Genomic DNA, 14,967 nt, shown 5'->3' with positions numbered 1-14,967 from the left:
TAAAGAGCAGCATGCAGCTCTAGAGCCGCGGGTTGCCGACCCCTGGTATATACTATATATCCAGATGCTCTTTGTTTTGGTTTATGCTACATTCTGCTCCTTTTATCATATTTTTTATGATGTCTATTTTAACTATTATTTAATCATCTTGTGTTTTTTCCTAAAGTATTTCTTGTTTTCCTGTCTGAAGTGTATCATATACTCGATAAGCCTCTCAGGTTTCTGACCTCTCCAGCACATTTTATTTTATATTGTTGTTTTTAATTTTTTTTATTTTCTCTAAACACATTCCATTGTATTTCTTTCTTTTCTTCTTTCAAAAATGTGCAAATAAATAAATCAAATGAAAAGACACTCACTATCAGAGACGTCGGGGCCCACGACCTCGACGGTGACGTCAAAGTTACATGAAGGCTGCGCGGACGCCGTGGTCTGGTAGTACACCGTCTTCAGCTGCAAGAGCAGTCACAACTGTTCTCTAGTGACACATGTGCAAGGAAACAACGGGATTCAACTATACTCACCTTCACATTGGACACACCCCTTCCATACCCTGTGGAGACTGTGATGTCGTCACTTAACGGTACCTATGACAAGAGAATAAAAGGAACAACATGTATGGAGTAGTGATGGAAAAGAGACAAGATCATTTGCCAACTAACAGTTCTCATAATGGCCACGAAATTCATGAAAACCCCACCTATCTTCAATGCCTTTTATAACGAATTTAAGTTGTACTTTAAATCCCTCAAGTATATGAACTTCAAATCTGGGAACAAACTGCAGAATTACATTCAGTGTTATAACTTATAAATTAATAGATTGTGATTGAAATTATGTATAAACCCTAAGGAAATTATAACTGCAAAACTTCTTTTATCCTCGTTTTCTTTTTAATTTAAGCTACATTTATTTATTTTATTTGTCATTATTTTGTCATAATATTTATGATGTTTTAATTTAATTTAAGTATTCTTTGTTTCTTATTCTTTATTTCCTATTTCATTAATGTGTCCACTCAGTACAGGCCTTTTCTAATGTGCTTGCTACATGGCAGCTTTGATGTGCCTTGTTTGTTCGTAAATTCAAGAATTTTCAATAAAAAAAAGAAGAAAAGGAAGAAGAAAAGAAAGAATTAATAGACCAAAGTAGAAGCTGCTAGAAGCATCTCAGTGTTGAGTGTGTCAGTCTCACCTCGATGGGGGCGGCCACAGAACGGCTCTGGCTCAGAGAGACTCGCCTCAGCAATCCTTTCCTCGCATAGCGGATGGTGATGTCCTGATTGATTACGGTTTTGGGGATGATCCTGCTGTACTCCGTCAGGGCCTCCAGAGTCAAGGCTGTGTCCTGACAGACATCAAGCGTCACCATGGAGACCAGAGGAAACCAACATCGGTGTGGGGACCTACATGTATGTTCTTGTGCAGCTCAAGAGGATTGGTCTCAAGACAGTGTTGGGGTTGTCACTCTCACGCACCAGACATGGATTTAGTGTGTGTGTACCTGTATGGAGTAGAAACCCTCCCCGTAATGCTGATCCTGGGTCAGCCAGGTCAGGATTGGGTTTGCATACTGGATCCTCCCCTTTAACAGAAAAAAAACAGTGAAATAATCCATCCATCCATTTTCTATACCCGCTTTATCCTCTGCAGGGTCACGGGGGTCTGCTGGAGAGGCAGGGGTTCACCTGGACAGGTCCCCAGTGTGAAACTAATCATTCATTGGCTTCGGCCAGAGGTTTTCAACTGGTTTTGTCCCAGGAACCACCACTAACCAAGAAGCAACTCGGGGACCAACTGCTTTTGGGGACGTTTGTTTTATTTTGCACCTTGATTTTAAATAAACGTATGGGCCTATATACGCTATTTATTAGCATCAGTGTCTATTTTTATTTGCACCTTTTGCTATAAAAAAAAACAAAAAACAGTCAATAAAAAATGAACAATAGGAGCCAAGAGGGCTTATAATATTACAAAGTTAACTCTCACTCATTTTACATCATTTGGATGGGTAAATTATTCACAAAAATGAATAGTAAATGGAAAATAAATGGAGTCTAAATAAATATATATTTTTTACATTTTTGTTTTCCATTTACAATTTCACGGACCACCTGCAATACCGCCACGGACCACCAGAGGGCCGCGGACCACCGGTTGACAATCCCTGGCGTAGGCTATTTACACCCTGCTACCAATATCAATGTGTTATTTGCACCCATGTATTATTAGAAAAATTTTTTTTTTTTAATTATTTAAAAAAAAAATCCATCAGCTCAACAGTGATTGACAGGTATTCGCACCAATTTTGATAAACTTCATTTAATCTCTTCAAAATATCTTACAATGACATTGGAACAAAAATTGTTCATACAAAAGTGTGAGAGCAGACGTTTGTCTGGCTCTATTGTTTGACATGGTTCCAATTTTAGAGTGGTGCACATGCACATGGGCAAGTGAAAAATGCACAACCATGTCTACCTCATTCTGCTGCACCATTCACTTTTTTAAATTGTATATATGTTAATAAGAGCTGTCATTTGTCTATTTACTGTATAGTGAGTGAAAATAACCAAGTCAAATTCCATGTCTTGTTTGACCTGACTTGGCCGAGTAAACATTATTCTGATTCTGATCCTGAAACCCCTCAGAACAAGCTTCAGCCCCAGAACCTTCATGACTACGATGGCGTAGTTTGATCTCCAACCACATGTGGCATTATTCAACAGTCATGGAAAGATACGATAGCAAGTCCTTACAAAAAAAGCAGGATGTTTCTATAAATCCATGACTGTTTGTTCTTTCTCATTCAGTTGTAAAATGGTTGTTAGTGATTTCATCATCATCAGTCAGAGTGTCGCTCTAAAACAAGCTTTTCATCAGTCTGAATGTATTTTATTTGATAAAACCAATCTGAGATATTTAATTCAGTTACAACACTTTGACCTTGGATTATCGCACAGTTTTCCTGACAGCAGTTTCCAGACATGTTTCTTGCGTCCACTAATACTGGACAGCGCTGTGAGTACAGTCAAAACGATTTACGTTTAAACATTAGTGCCCTGCAAAGCTTCTTCAGTTTGTGCTATAACTTATAAACAAGCATGGCATTGCTTTTTAATATTGGTACTAAAGTGTAAATGTTGTCACGTGTCTGCTCTAACGCGCCACGTCTTTCCATACAATATATAAATACATTTCAAGCCTGAAATCAACAAATAAATGAGTCTTCAACTCCTTTAAATGGAACTAGAAAGAATGTTTATCATGAAAAAAAGATTGCGAATATATTGTAGTCTTCAAAAACACCTCCTAGAGGCAGAAACTGGAAGTGCAGGGACTGTCATTTACCAGGACTGTCTCAGAAAATTTAGAATATTGTGATAAAGTCCTTTATTTTCTGTAATGCAAAAATGTCATACATTCTGGATTCATTACAAATCAACTGAAATATTGCAAGCCTTTTATTATTGTAATATTGCTGATCATGGCTTACAGCTTAAGAAAACTCAAATATCCTATCTCAAAAAATTAGAATATTCTGGGAATCTTAATCTTAAACTGTAAGCCATAATCAGCAATATTAAAATAATAAAAGGCTTGCAAAATTTCAGTTGATTTGTAATGAATCCAGAATGTATGACATTTTAGTTTTTTTAATTGCATTACAGAAAATAAAGAACTTGATCTGTGATGTATGTAAAGTCTTTTTCATTCTTCTGTCTTTAAAATGCGTATTTAAGATATAAGATTTGATTTGATTTGATTTATTTTATTTTTGTACATGTAAAAAAAAGAAACAACACTTCATGAGAAGTTTAAGAAAACAACAACAAAACAAAAAATGTCATCCTTTAAAACTTGCTAACTTGATTTACATGTGCCAAAAAAGGAGTAGGAAGAAGTGTAAACTTATTTAGTCCTACCCCCATTCACAGATCATTTAACCTGTATTTATAAATATTCACACACTGTACTCACACTGCTAAATAACAGTATTATTATTATTATTATTATTATTATTATTATTATTATTATTATTATTATTATATACTGTAATTATACTCACACACATACTTATACATGCATAGATACACATAGGGGAATGAAACAGGAAGTAGTAGCACCTTCTGCAGCACCGACAGCAGGACGTACGCGGTCGTCGCCACCGTCAGACCGCTGGATTCGTCCGGTTTCAGCCAGTCAGCTTTCCCACTGGACTCCTGCCAGTACCTGAGTTCAACAGGGTTACCTGCACACACATGCAGGGGTCACATCAGCTTTACAGGACATTATTCACACAGGATTCTCAACCACAATCAGGAGATTTACTCTGATATAAAAAATACACATTTTAAATATTACAATATTACTGTAAACGGACTCATTACTCCTCAATGTCGACGTAAATCCAGCACAAGGCTGAAGTTTCTATAACTGATGTCAGAGGAACAGCAAGGTAACAAATACATATAGATACTAAGCTAAATGAGCTACGGAAGAGTATTAGGGCCAGGCAGAATAAAAATAAAAATAATATTTTAGAGGAGGAAGATTTTTTTTTCATTATGCACTTCGAGAAAAAAGTTGCAATGTCGAGAAAAAAGTTGCAATGTTGAGAAAAAAGTCGAAATTAATGTTGAAGTACAATATTGAGAAAAAAGTCGAAATATATTTCAACTTTATTCTCGAAATTTTGACCTTATTCACGAAATTTCAACTTTATTCTTAAAATTGTATTTCAACATTAATCTTGACATTTCGACTTTTTTTTTAAGTGCACAATAAAAAAAATCTTCCTCTCTCAAATATTTGTTCTCCTGCATGGCCCTGATACTCTTCCATAAACAGCAGATGTGTTCATAAACGTATAAAAAATGTCAAAACATAAAGAAGAATCAATACCATATAGATGCATAAAATGAATAAACAGCTGTCCGTCAGAGTTTATTTGAATTGCTATAAAAACCGTGGTCAATAAATGACGGTTTGGCGGTTCTGGCGGGGACGTTTGGTTTGTTGCGTTTTTATCCAGACTTGACCTTTCTGGCGGGCCAGCTTCTCCAGGCTGTCGAGCAGCATCGTCACGGTGAAGCCGCTGGGGTTGTGACGCGTCAGCGCGTAGGTCGCCACCGCGCGAACAAACACACTCTTCACATTCAGGGCATGCTGGGAGATGTATTCTGCTGCCGAGCGCATGCTGTCGTCATGAAACTGAAAGAGGAAAAAAAACAAAGTGGCAATGACAGATGCTACTGTAATGTCACAAGGGCATATTCAATAAGGACAACAGATTACAATCATGTGTTATCAGCTTCAAAAGCCGTCACCATTCATTCATCTGGATCTGTTTGGTTTAAGGTTTTTCTCCCAGTAGGGGAGTTTTTACATGCCAGTGTTCATGTTATGTCATTAAATCATTAAACTGGTTACCCCTCAGCTCAAGAAGACAACACCACTGGCTCCAACTCATATTCAAATGTATCCACTTTAGTTATCCATCTTACTTAAAACTATATTTGATTCCATATACATCCTCATATTCTCTCAGAAACACTCAGCAGCCCTTCTTTTTCGTTCCTCTGACATTTAAAGAAATTGGCAGACGTGTTTTTAGGTTCAAAGCCCCATCAGCTTGGAACAACAATATAAGAGAACACAAATCATTACATCTCTTTAAAAACTCACTATTTTCCAACCTCAATAAACCATGTAGTTGCCTCCAGTGGTATTGCCTTCTCATTTGTGTCATTTTTTTTCTCTTTTTTATACATAATGTATCTATTTTTTCATATATTGTATAATAATGATGATGACTATGACTATTATTAATACTGTTGTTCTTGTTTTCATTACTGTGTTTATGCTGTGTTTAGTTGTTCTCTTCGGGTGTGGTAGGTCTTGGGGACTGGTGTGTGAGAGCCTTATGTATTGTGTATGTTGTATGTAACTGTTTTGTACTGTGTTGTGTGTTTTATGTTCGACCCCCTCAAAAACAAGATGATTCATCTCAAGGGGCTATCCGTTAATAAAAATGTATTATTATGTTCATGTAATAATTGCTCGGGGGGGGGGGTCATGTTCTGGGTCTCTGGAAAGTTCCTAGAGACAACTTCTATTGTAATAGACCAGGGGTCGGCAATCCGCGGCTCTTTAGCGCTGCCCTTATGGCTCCCTGGAGCTTTTTCAGTTTTTTTTTTTCCTTTTTTCTCTCTTTTTTCACTTTTTTCTCTTCTTTTTTTCCTTTTTTCTTCTTTTTTTTCCTTTTTTTCCTCTTTTTTTTCCATTTCCTTGTTAATCTCGACATTTCAAATTTTCTTCTCGAAATTTTGACTTTTTTCTCGACATTTCGACTTTTTCCTTGAGATTGTATTTCAACATTAATCTCGGCATTTTGAATGTTTTTCTCGAAATCTTGACATTTATCTCGACATTTTGACTTTTTTCTCGACATTTGACCCTGTAATAGACGCTATATAAATAAAATTGAATTGAATGAATATACTATCTCATCCCTTCTCCTCTTGAGGACTGGAGTTAGGAGGTGTTTTCTCACCCGGAGCTGCAGGATCCGGTCGTTGATCCTGGTTGCTCTGTGTAAGGCGATGAGCACGAAGGATGTCAGATAAACTGTCTGTTCCACCGCATCAGTTCCTTCAGCCTGCACCCAAACACAAACAAGACATTTTACATTCCTCACCCTGAGCAGTGAAGGATTCATGCAACAAGAAACTGAGAGCGGAGGAGGAAGACCATTGCTAACCAGGATTTTGACTGCTTTGAAGGAAGATTTCTCAGTGAAGGATCCATCCTCCTGCTGACAGTTGCGGATCAGCCAAGCCACCGAGTCTGAGAGAGACTGATGGTCAACAGATACCAATGGATCTGCCATGGACATAATCTTCACCACCTCAGCTGTGACCCTGACAGGCAGTGTAGAGAGAGAAAAAAGGATCAACACTAGACATTTTCTACAAAAGTGGTTCCAGTGCTGGTTCATAAACCAGTTCCAGCCAAACATGAAGAAACACCAGTTGAGAGGGAAACTGGTGCTTCTCTCACCCTAAAATGTCCTGTGGGATGCAAGAACCGGTTTCTTTAAGGGTTAGGGTGTCATGGTTTCTCAGTTTGGAACATGTTTTTACATGATCACTCACTCTCCTGTCATTTCAGATCCTGCCACCCTCATCAGCCAGACAATCTACTATTCCCCTCACCTGTGCTTCCCCGCCCATCTCCACACCTGGTTTCCATTGTCATCAGTTCCCCTTTATATACCGGCCCACTTCCACATGCCCGCTGCCAGATTGTCTAGTGTTCATGCCTAGCTTTCCAGCGTTCCTGAGTCTGTCTGTTTCTGCCTGCCTGCTACTTTGCCTGATTCCCGGTTTTTGGATTTTTGCCTGCCCCCTTTGGATTTGTCTGCCTGATCTGCCTGTCTGCCCGGTTTTTGACTCCTACCTACGTTTGACCTGATTAATGCCTTTTTGGACTCCGATACTCTGTTTGGTGTTGTGCTTTTGGGTTCTCTGTCTTTGAGCCGTGACATAGGGGCCAGGAACGAGGACCTCGAAAGCTAGACAATACTTCCTTAAGTAATAGTGCATCCATCCTTCCTCTCGTCGCCTCCCTAGGGGGGTGTATTAGGCATGTCCGACTTGGAGAGGGCCTTAAGACATAAGACATGCTGGAGAGATTATATCCATCGAGGTTGAAGAATATTTAAGAATGACCTATTCAGATCTAGAGAAGGAAGAAAAGTGGCACCTCATATTTCTTCCTTAGGACAGATAGGTCATGTTATTATTGTTAAGCGAACTAATGGTGCTTTTCCACTAGTACCTACTCAGCTCGACTTGGTTTGGTTCTTTTCCACTAGGGGTCTAACGTGCTGAGTAGATACTTTTTCTGTAACTATTCTGCCGAGGTTCTAAGCGGCTGAGTCGGCTGTATCTCACCTCATCACATTACAGGCCACCGATTGGTCGGATGGATGGATGGATGGATGGATGGATGGATGGATGGATGGATGGATGGATGGATGGATGGATGGATGGATGGATGGATGGATGGATGGATGGATTAAAAGTTCTGTTGTGAGGTAATTGTAACTTATTGTCATTGTTGCTAACTGTTGGGAGCGCTGCCCCCCGATTTGCAGCAGGACCCTTGACAAGCCAGTATAGTGGTCATTTCTGATGTCACCACTGAACATTTGAAAGGGGTGATGGACTTCCACTAGAGTGTCCATTGTCTCTGAACCACGGCTCGACTGAAGGAGCTGGGAGCCAGCTCTGATGAACCCTGTGGAAATGGTGGGATTTCCAGCCATCGATGTTGTCAATCCAACACCGTTGGCTTCAAATGTCACTTTGGTAGTAAATTATTAGTGAGGATGCTTGGACGGATTCATATGAATGAGTTTAAGTTAGCCCGCCTCCAGGCTTGTTCACATTTGCAAGACGGTGAGAGAGGGTTCAAAAGTACTCTTAAAGGGGACCTATTATGGCATCTAATCCCTATTTTAAACAGGCCTTGAATGTCTTAAAAACAATCTTTTGATTTTCTTTTGCTAAATAAATTAGAAATACAGCCTCTGAGCCATGTCTTTATCTTCCCATTCTCTAACCTCATTCTCTATGAGTGATTCTGAGTGGGCGGGGAGGCTATGATAATGAGGCATGTGCTGATTGGCTGCCTGACGCGATGACGCGATACACCGCTATGGAAAAATGGTGGAAGCTCGGAAGCCGGCGGAGTTACCGAGCGCCAGCGACAAAATCAATTCCATTGCCTTATTTTCTATTGGACTGTCCTAACTGGCCGCAGCGATGCAGCGCACTGTTTTGAGCTGGCCGTTTCCTGCCGCTCGCGTTGAAAGCCGGTTGAAAGCGCTGTAGGAAACAGTCATGGATGAGGAACGGCTGATCCAGTTAGTTGAAATGAGAAGTTATCTCTATGATTCCTCCTCATTTCACTACAAAAACCTCAATAAAGTGGCAGCTGCTGGAGGGAGATGGACAGAGAGCGTCCGATGTCACGCAGTGCTACGATAGTCGGATGCAGTTAATAATAATAATAATGACTTGGATTTATATAGCGCCCTTCAAGGCACCCAGAGCGCTTTACAGAGACCATTATTCATTTATTCACATCCTCACTGGTGGTGGTAGCTACGTTTTGTAGCCACAGCTGCCCTGGGGCAGACTGACGGAAGCGTGGCTGCCATATTGCGCCTAACGGCCCCGCCGACCACCACCAACATTCATACACATTCACACGGGGTAAGGTGTCTTGCCCAAGGACACTATGACAGCAAACTGGGACAGAGCGGGATTTGAACCGCCAACCTTCCGATCATTGGACGACCCGCTATAAATTCAACAGATGTACTCAACAAATATACTCAAGTATTAAAAGGGGAAAGTCAGATATACTTCATCATAATGACAACGGACTAAGTTTAAAGTTTTTATTTTAGATCCTTCCACTGAGTTTTAGGGACTAAATTCCTATTTACGATAACTAACTTTTGCACGTGGTTGTCCATTACTGGACAGAGATAAAGCTACCTGGTGATTAATTGTTTGAAACCTCTGGACTCTGGTAAATGTTCTTAAAATGTTCTTTTGGGGTCAGAGCGTTGGTGTTCACCCACCAGGTGCTGGCCTCTCTCTTCATCCACGGACTGTAACTGTTGTCTCCATTCCTGAATGATGAGATGGCAACCAGGCCTACACACACACACACACACACACACACACACACACACACACACACACACACACACACACACACACACACACACACACAGTAAATGAATAGGCAGTACTGGAGTTTAGGGGGATGAGGGGGGATGAGGGGGAATGGCATCCCCCCCTGAAATAAAAATGGTCCAAATCATCCCCCCTGTAAAACTGCCATCCCCCCTTTCCTGTTACGGCTCGCTCCTCTTCACCTTCACATCCACCCCTCCCCCCTCACTGATTGCTCCATGGCTCAGCTCAGCACACCTGATGTCCCTCACCAATCTTCACACCAGCCTGCCAATCTACAATCAACCACTGCCAGTATAAAGACCCAGTCTGCACTTCATTCCTCGCCAGAGCTTCACTTGTCTACACGTATGGTAAAGTACTACAGGCCAGCCTACAGTTTAGCTCTCTAAAGTTATAGCAGAACTATTTAGCCTCACAGCTATTGCTAAGCTGTTAGCTTCATGCAGTTGCAGCCTTTGTTTTTCTCCTGCTGTGGTTTTTTCACCACTGACCCCGTTCTTCTCTTCTCCTCAGTTCTCTGGATTTCTACGCTGAGCTGCGGTCACCTGCGGAGCCCACACCCCACTCCAACTTCCTCATCACTGCTTTTGGCCTCTTAAATAAATACGCCCACGGGCTTCACCAAACTTACGTCTCCTCGTTGCTGTGCGCTTGGGTCACACTCACTAGCCATAACAGTAAGCTCTGGCCAAAGTGACCCAGCCAGCATGACGGATAGGACTCCGCCCTTGACCCCGCTTCAGGCCCAGGAGGCTAAATTGGCTCAACACTCTCGTCTGCTATCCGAGGCCTCTACGGTCATTGCAAACATGAAGACTGATCTCCAAGCGGTTTCAAGTGCTCAGCAGGCCCAGACCTCTTCCCAGCAGACCCAGGTCAGCCGTCTCGCCACCTCAGTCCAGGCCCTCACTGACCAGGTCGCCGCTCTCATAGCACAGACCGCTCCGTCCTCAGCTCCTCCGATTCCAGCGCCCAGGCCCAACTTAGTCCCTGAGCCAGACACGCCTCCCCCACGGGAGCCCCATCTTGTTGCTCCGGCTCTCTACGATGGGTCATTCGCTCTCTGTCGGGAGTTCATAATGCAGTGTGAGTACGTTTTTGATCTACAACCTAGCATGTATTCCACTGCCACTGCTCGCATAGCTTACATTGCTAATCTGACCACGGGGCAGGCTCGTCGGTGGGTTATGGCTAGTCGAGAGGGCTCTACACCCTATATGCAAGACTATGCAGCCTTTATTGAGGAATTTAAGACTGTTTTCGATCATGATGTCCATGGGCAGGATGCCGATTCAGCTCTTTCCGCCCTCCAGCAGGGTTCTGTCTCTGTGGCAGAGTATGCCACAGAGTTTCGCATCCTTGCAGCTCGCTGCAAATGGAACGAGGCCGCATTATTCAGTGCTTTCCGGCGGGGCTTGGCAGAGCCTGTGAAGGATGCCTTAGCCGGTAGAGAGAGGCCTAGTACCTTGAACGAGCTTATCTCCCTCTCCATTTCTCTTGATGAACGTCACCGGGAGCGCAAGCGAGAGAGGGCTCACCACAGTCGTAATGTATCCAGGCCACTCGCTCCACCTCCGGTCAGCCTTGATCGGCCTGTCCAGGTCTCCCCTTCAACTTCTTCAACTTCTGCTGCTGAAGAGGAGCCTATGCAGTTGGGACGAGCTCGCTTGACTCCTGCAGAACGTGAGCACCGGAGACTACAGGGGCTCTGCATGTATTGTGCTAGCTCCGCACACTCTGTTGACTCATGCCCAATCCTGTCTTCCAGAGCCTCCTCAGCTCGGCAGTCAAAAAGACAGGGCTCACCCGCTCGGGGGTTCCGAGTGAGCCGCTTGGTTAACCCCCAGTCCCTCTCCAGTAAGGCCAGGTTCATTGTCACTCTTGCCTGGCAGGGAGGGACGCTCACCACTCCGGCGCTGATCGACTCTGGGGCTGATGAGAGCTTTATTGACCATCGCTACGCCATGGAGGTGGGTCTCCCCATTGCACCTCTGCAGAGGTCACTCTCAGCATTCGCTTTGGATGGACACCCTATGGGGCCCGTCACCCACCGGTGCGACTCACTCACCCTCACAGTCTCTGGTAACCATGTGGAAAACATCCGCCCCTACATTATCAACTCTCCTGATATGCCATTCATCTTAGGCAGACCTTGGCTGGAGCTCCACACCCCTCACGTCTGTTGGAGCTCGGGCCGCATTCTCAGCTGGAGCATTCCCTGCCATGCCCGCTGCCTTCGGTCCGCCCAGACGCCTTCCCCGGTTAAGCGGCCCAGTCCTGTTCCTCCTGATCTCACCAAGGTTCCCGCTGAGTACCACGACTTGGCAGTGGCCTTCAGTAAGGAACGCGCCTGCACCCTTCCTCCCCACCGACCTTACGACTGTGCTATTGAGCTCCGTCCTGACGCCCAACTTCCAGTGAGTCGCCTCTACAATCTCTCTCTACCTGAGAAGGCGGCTATGGACCGTTACATAAATGACTGTCTGGCTGAGGGTCTTATTCGCCCTTCCACATCTCCGGTGGGAGCAGGGTTCTTTTTCGTCAAGAAGAAGGGTGGGGATCTGAGGCCCTGCATAGACTACCGGCAGCTCAACAACATCACAATCAAGAACAAATACCCTCTCCCCCTCATGAGCTCCAACTTCGAACCCCTCGTTGGTGCTACCATCTTCACCAAGTTGGACCTCCGGAATGCGTACCACCTTGTGCGTATCCGTGAGGGGGATGAGTGGAAGACCGCCTTCAAAACCCCCCGTGGACACTACGAATATTTGGTCATGCCCTTTGGACTCACCAACGCACCCGCAGTCTTCCAGGCTCTTATGAATGACGTGCTCAGGGACATGCTAGAGGTATTCGTGGTCCTCTACCTGGATGACATCCTTGTGTTCTCCCGGGGCCTCCAGGAACATGTCCAGCATGTCCGCATGGTCATTCAACGCCTCTTGGAGAACCGCCTTTTCATTAAGGCTGAGAAGTGTGTCTTTCACTCACCTTCTGTGGAGTTCCTAGGACTCATTGTTGAGGATGGCTGCATTCGTCCTGACCCCCGCAAGGTTCAAGCAGTCGTCGACTGGCCTCAACCCACCACCCGCAGACAGCTCCAAGGTTTCCTAGGATTTGCAAACTTCTATCGCCGTTTTATTCGGAACTACAGCCGCATAGCTGCCCCCCTTACTCAACTCACCTCTACTCAACGTCCCTACATCTGGACACCTTCTGCCGACGCCGCCTTTGCTGCCCTCAAGAAGCACTTCACCACAGCCCCAGTCCTCCTCCATCCTGACCCCTCCAGGCCTTTCATAGTGGAGGTAGACGCTTCAGAGGTAGGCATAGGGGCTGTCTTGTCCCAACGGTCTGCAGAGGACCAGAAGCTACACCCCTGTGCTTTCTTCTCCCGTCGGTTTAGTTCAGCAGAGGAGAACTACGATATCGGGAATAGAGAGCTGCTAGCCGTGGTGGCAGCCTTTGAGGAATGGCGCCACTGGCTTGAGGGCGTGGAGGAGCCCACAGTTGTCTGGTCTGATCACAAGAATCTAACCTTCATCCGGGCTGCCAAGCGCCTTAACTCTCGTCAGGCAAGATGGGCACAGTTCCTGGATAGGTTCAACTATATCCTTACCTACAGACCTGGCTCCAGTAACACTAAGGCTGATGCTTTGTCCCGACTCTACGCACCTGAGAAGTCCTCGTCCGAGCCTGAGCCCATTATCCCTGCTTCTCGTGTCATAGGGGTGGTCACGATGAACATCGAGGCAGAGGTCAAACGGGCCCAACATGCTGAACCCGGGCCGGACGGCTGTCCTCTTCGCCGCCTCTTCGTTCCCCAGTCGGTGCGGTCTCAAGTGCTGCTGTGGGGCCATACCAGCAAGTTTGCTTGCCATCCCGGATTCCAACGGACCCTCTCCTTCCTGAGCCGGCGGTTTTGGTGGCCGTCCATGAGAGCTGACGTCCGGGAGTTTGTCGCTGCCTGTGCCACCTGCTCCAGAGCCAAGGCGTCACATCAGCCACCAGCTGGACTTCTACGTCCTCTTCCTGTGCCCAGTCGTCCTTGGTCTCACATCTCCTTGGACTTCGTGTCCGGGTTTCCCCCTTCCCATGGAAACACCGTCATTCTCACCGTAGTGGACCGGTTTTCCAAGGCTGTTCACCTGGTAGCACTTCCTAAACTCCCGTCCTCGGCTGAGACGGCTGAACTCCTCACCCAGCATGTATTCCGGCTCCATGGACTTCCCAGTGACATTGTTTCTGACCGGGGGCCCCAATTCACGTCCCAGGTCTGGCGAGCCTTCTGTAGGGAGATCGGCGCCACTGTAAGCCTCTCCTCAGGGTACCACCCACAGACCAATGGCCAGGCGGAACGGACCAACCAGAGTTTGGAGTCTGCCCTTCGCTGCGTCTCTGCTCTCCATCCCACCTCCTGGAGCAAGGATCTACCCTGGGTGGAATACTCAATCAACACCCTGACCTGCTCCGCCACTGGGACGTCTCCATTTGAGGCATCACTGGGTTACCAACCCCCACTCTTCTCTCTCCAGGAGTCTGAGGCCTCTGTCCCCTCTGTCCAGGCCAACTTCCGGCGATGTCGGCGGGTGTGGAAGGAGGTTCGCGCTGCCTTGGTACGCTCCAATAAGCGCTCCTGCCGTGGGGCCAACCGTCGCCGCACTCCGGCACCGGTGTACCAGGCCGGACAACAGGTCTACCTCTCCTCTGCCGATCTACCGCTCCAGGTATCCTCCAGGAAGCTGGCTCCGCGGTATGTCGGTCCCTTCGAGATTGACCACGTCCTGAGTCCAGCGGCTGTGCGTCTCAAGCTTCCGGTCTCCATGAAGCATGTGCATCCCGTGTTTCATGTGTCCAAGGTCAAGCCTGTCTCCTCAAGCCCTCTCATGCCCTCCGCCCCAGCCCCTCCGCCTCCTCAGATGGTCGACGGTCATCCCCAGTGGACTGTTAGAGGGCTGCTGAAGGTGCGGCGGCGGGGTCGTGGGTTCCAGTACCTGGCGGATTGGGTGGGTTACGGCCCAGAAGAACGCTGCTGGATCTCCAGGAAGCTCATCATGGATCCCTCTCTCCTGCGGGACTTCTACCGGGCTAACCCCGACGCTCCCGGACGGTCGCCAGGTGGCGCCCCTCGGAGGGGGGGTCCTGTTACGGCTCGCTCCTCTTCACCTTCACATCCACCCCTCCCC

General features: G+C 45.8%; 1 protein-coding gene across 1 annotated transcript in view; it reads right to left on the bottom strand.

Moving 5' to 3' along the window:
• c5 (complement component 5) overlaps positions 1–14,967 on the bottom strand; it is a 71,489-nt gene that overhangs the window by 16,328 nt on the left and 40,194 nt on the right. The window contains exons 25-33 of the mRNA XM_061729639.1: positions 9,658–9,733; positions 6,763–6,922; positions 6,556–6,660; positions 5,042–5,213; positions 4,127–4,251; positions 1,504–1,584; positions 1,195–1,347; positions 525–587; positions 360–453 (exon numbers count right to left, since the gene is read on the bottom strand). Coding sequence (XP_061585623.1) covers positions 360–453; positions 525–587; positions 1,195–1,347; positions 1,504–1,584; positions 4,127–4,251; positions 5,042–5,213; positions 6,556–6,660; positions 6,763–6,922; positions 9,658–9,733 — 1,029 coding nt within the window. The remainder of the gene's footprint in view (positions 1–359; positions 454–524; positions 588–1,194; positions 1,348–1,503; positions 1,585–4,126; positions 4,252–5,041; positions 5,214–6,555; positions 6,661–6,762; positions 6,923–9,657; positions 9,734–14,967) is intronic.

Source organism: Cololabis saira, chromosome 9, assembly GCF_033807715.1.
Source record: "Cololabis saira isolate AMF1-May2022 chromosome 9, fColSai1.1, whole genome shotgun sequence".
Classification (NCBI taxonomy): Eukaryota; Metazoa; Chordata; class Actinopteri; order Beloniformes; family Belonidae; genus Cololabis; species Cololabis saira.
The sequence above is the reverse complement of the archived record's forward strand: the minus strand, read 5'-3'. Positions and strand labels throughout refer to the sequence as shown.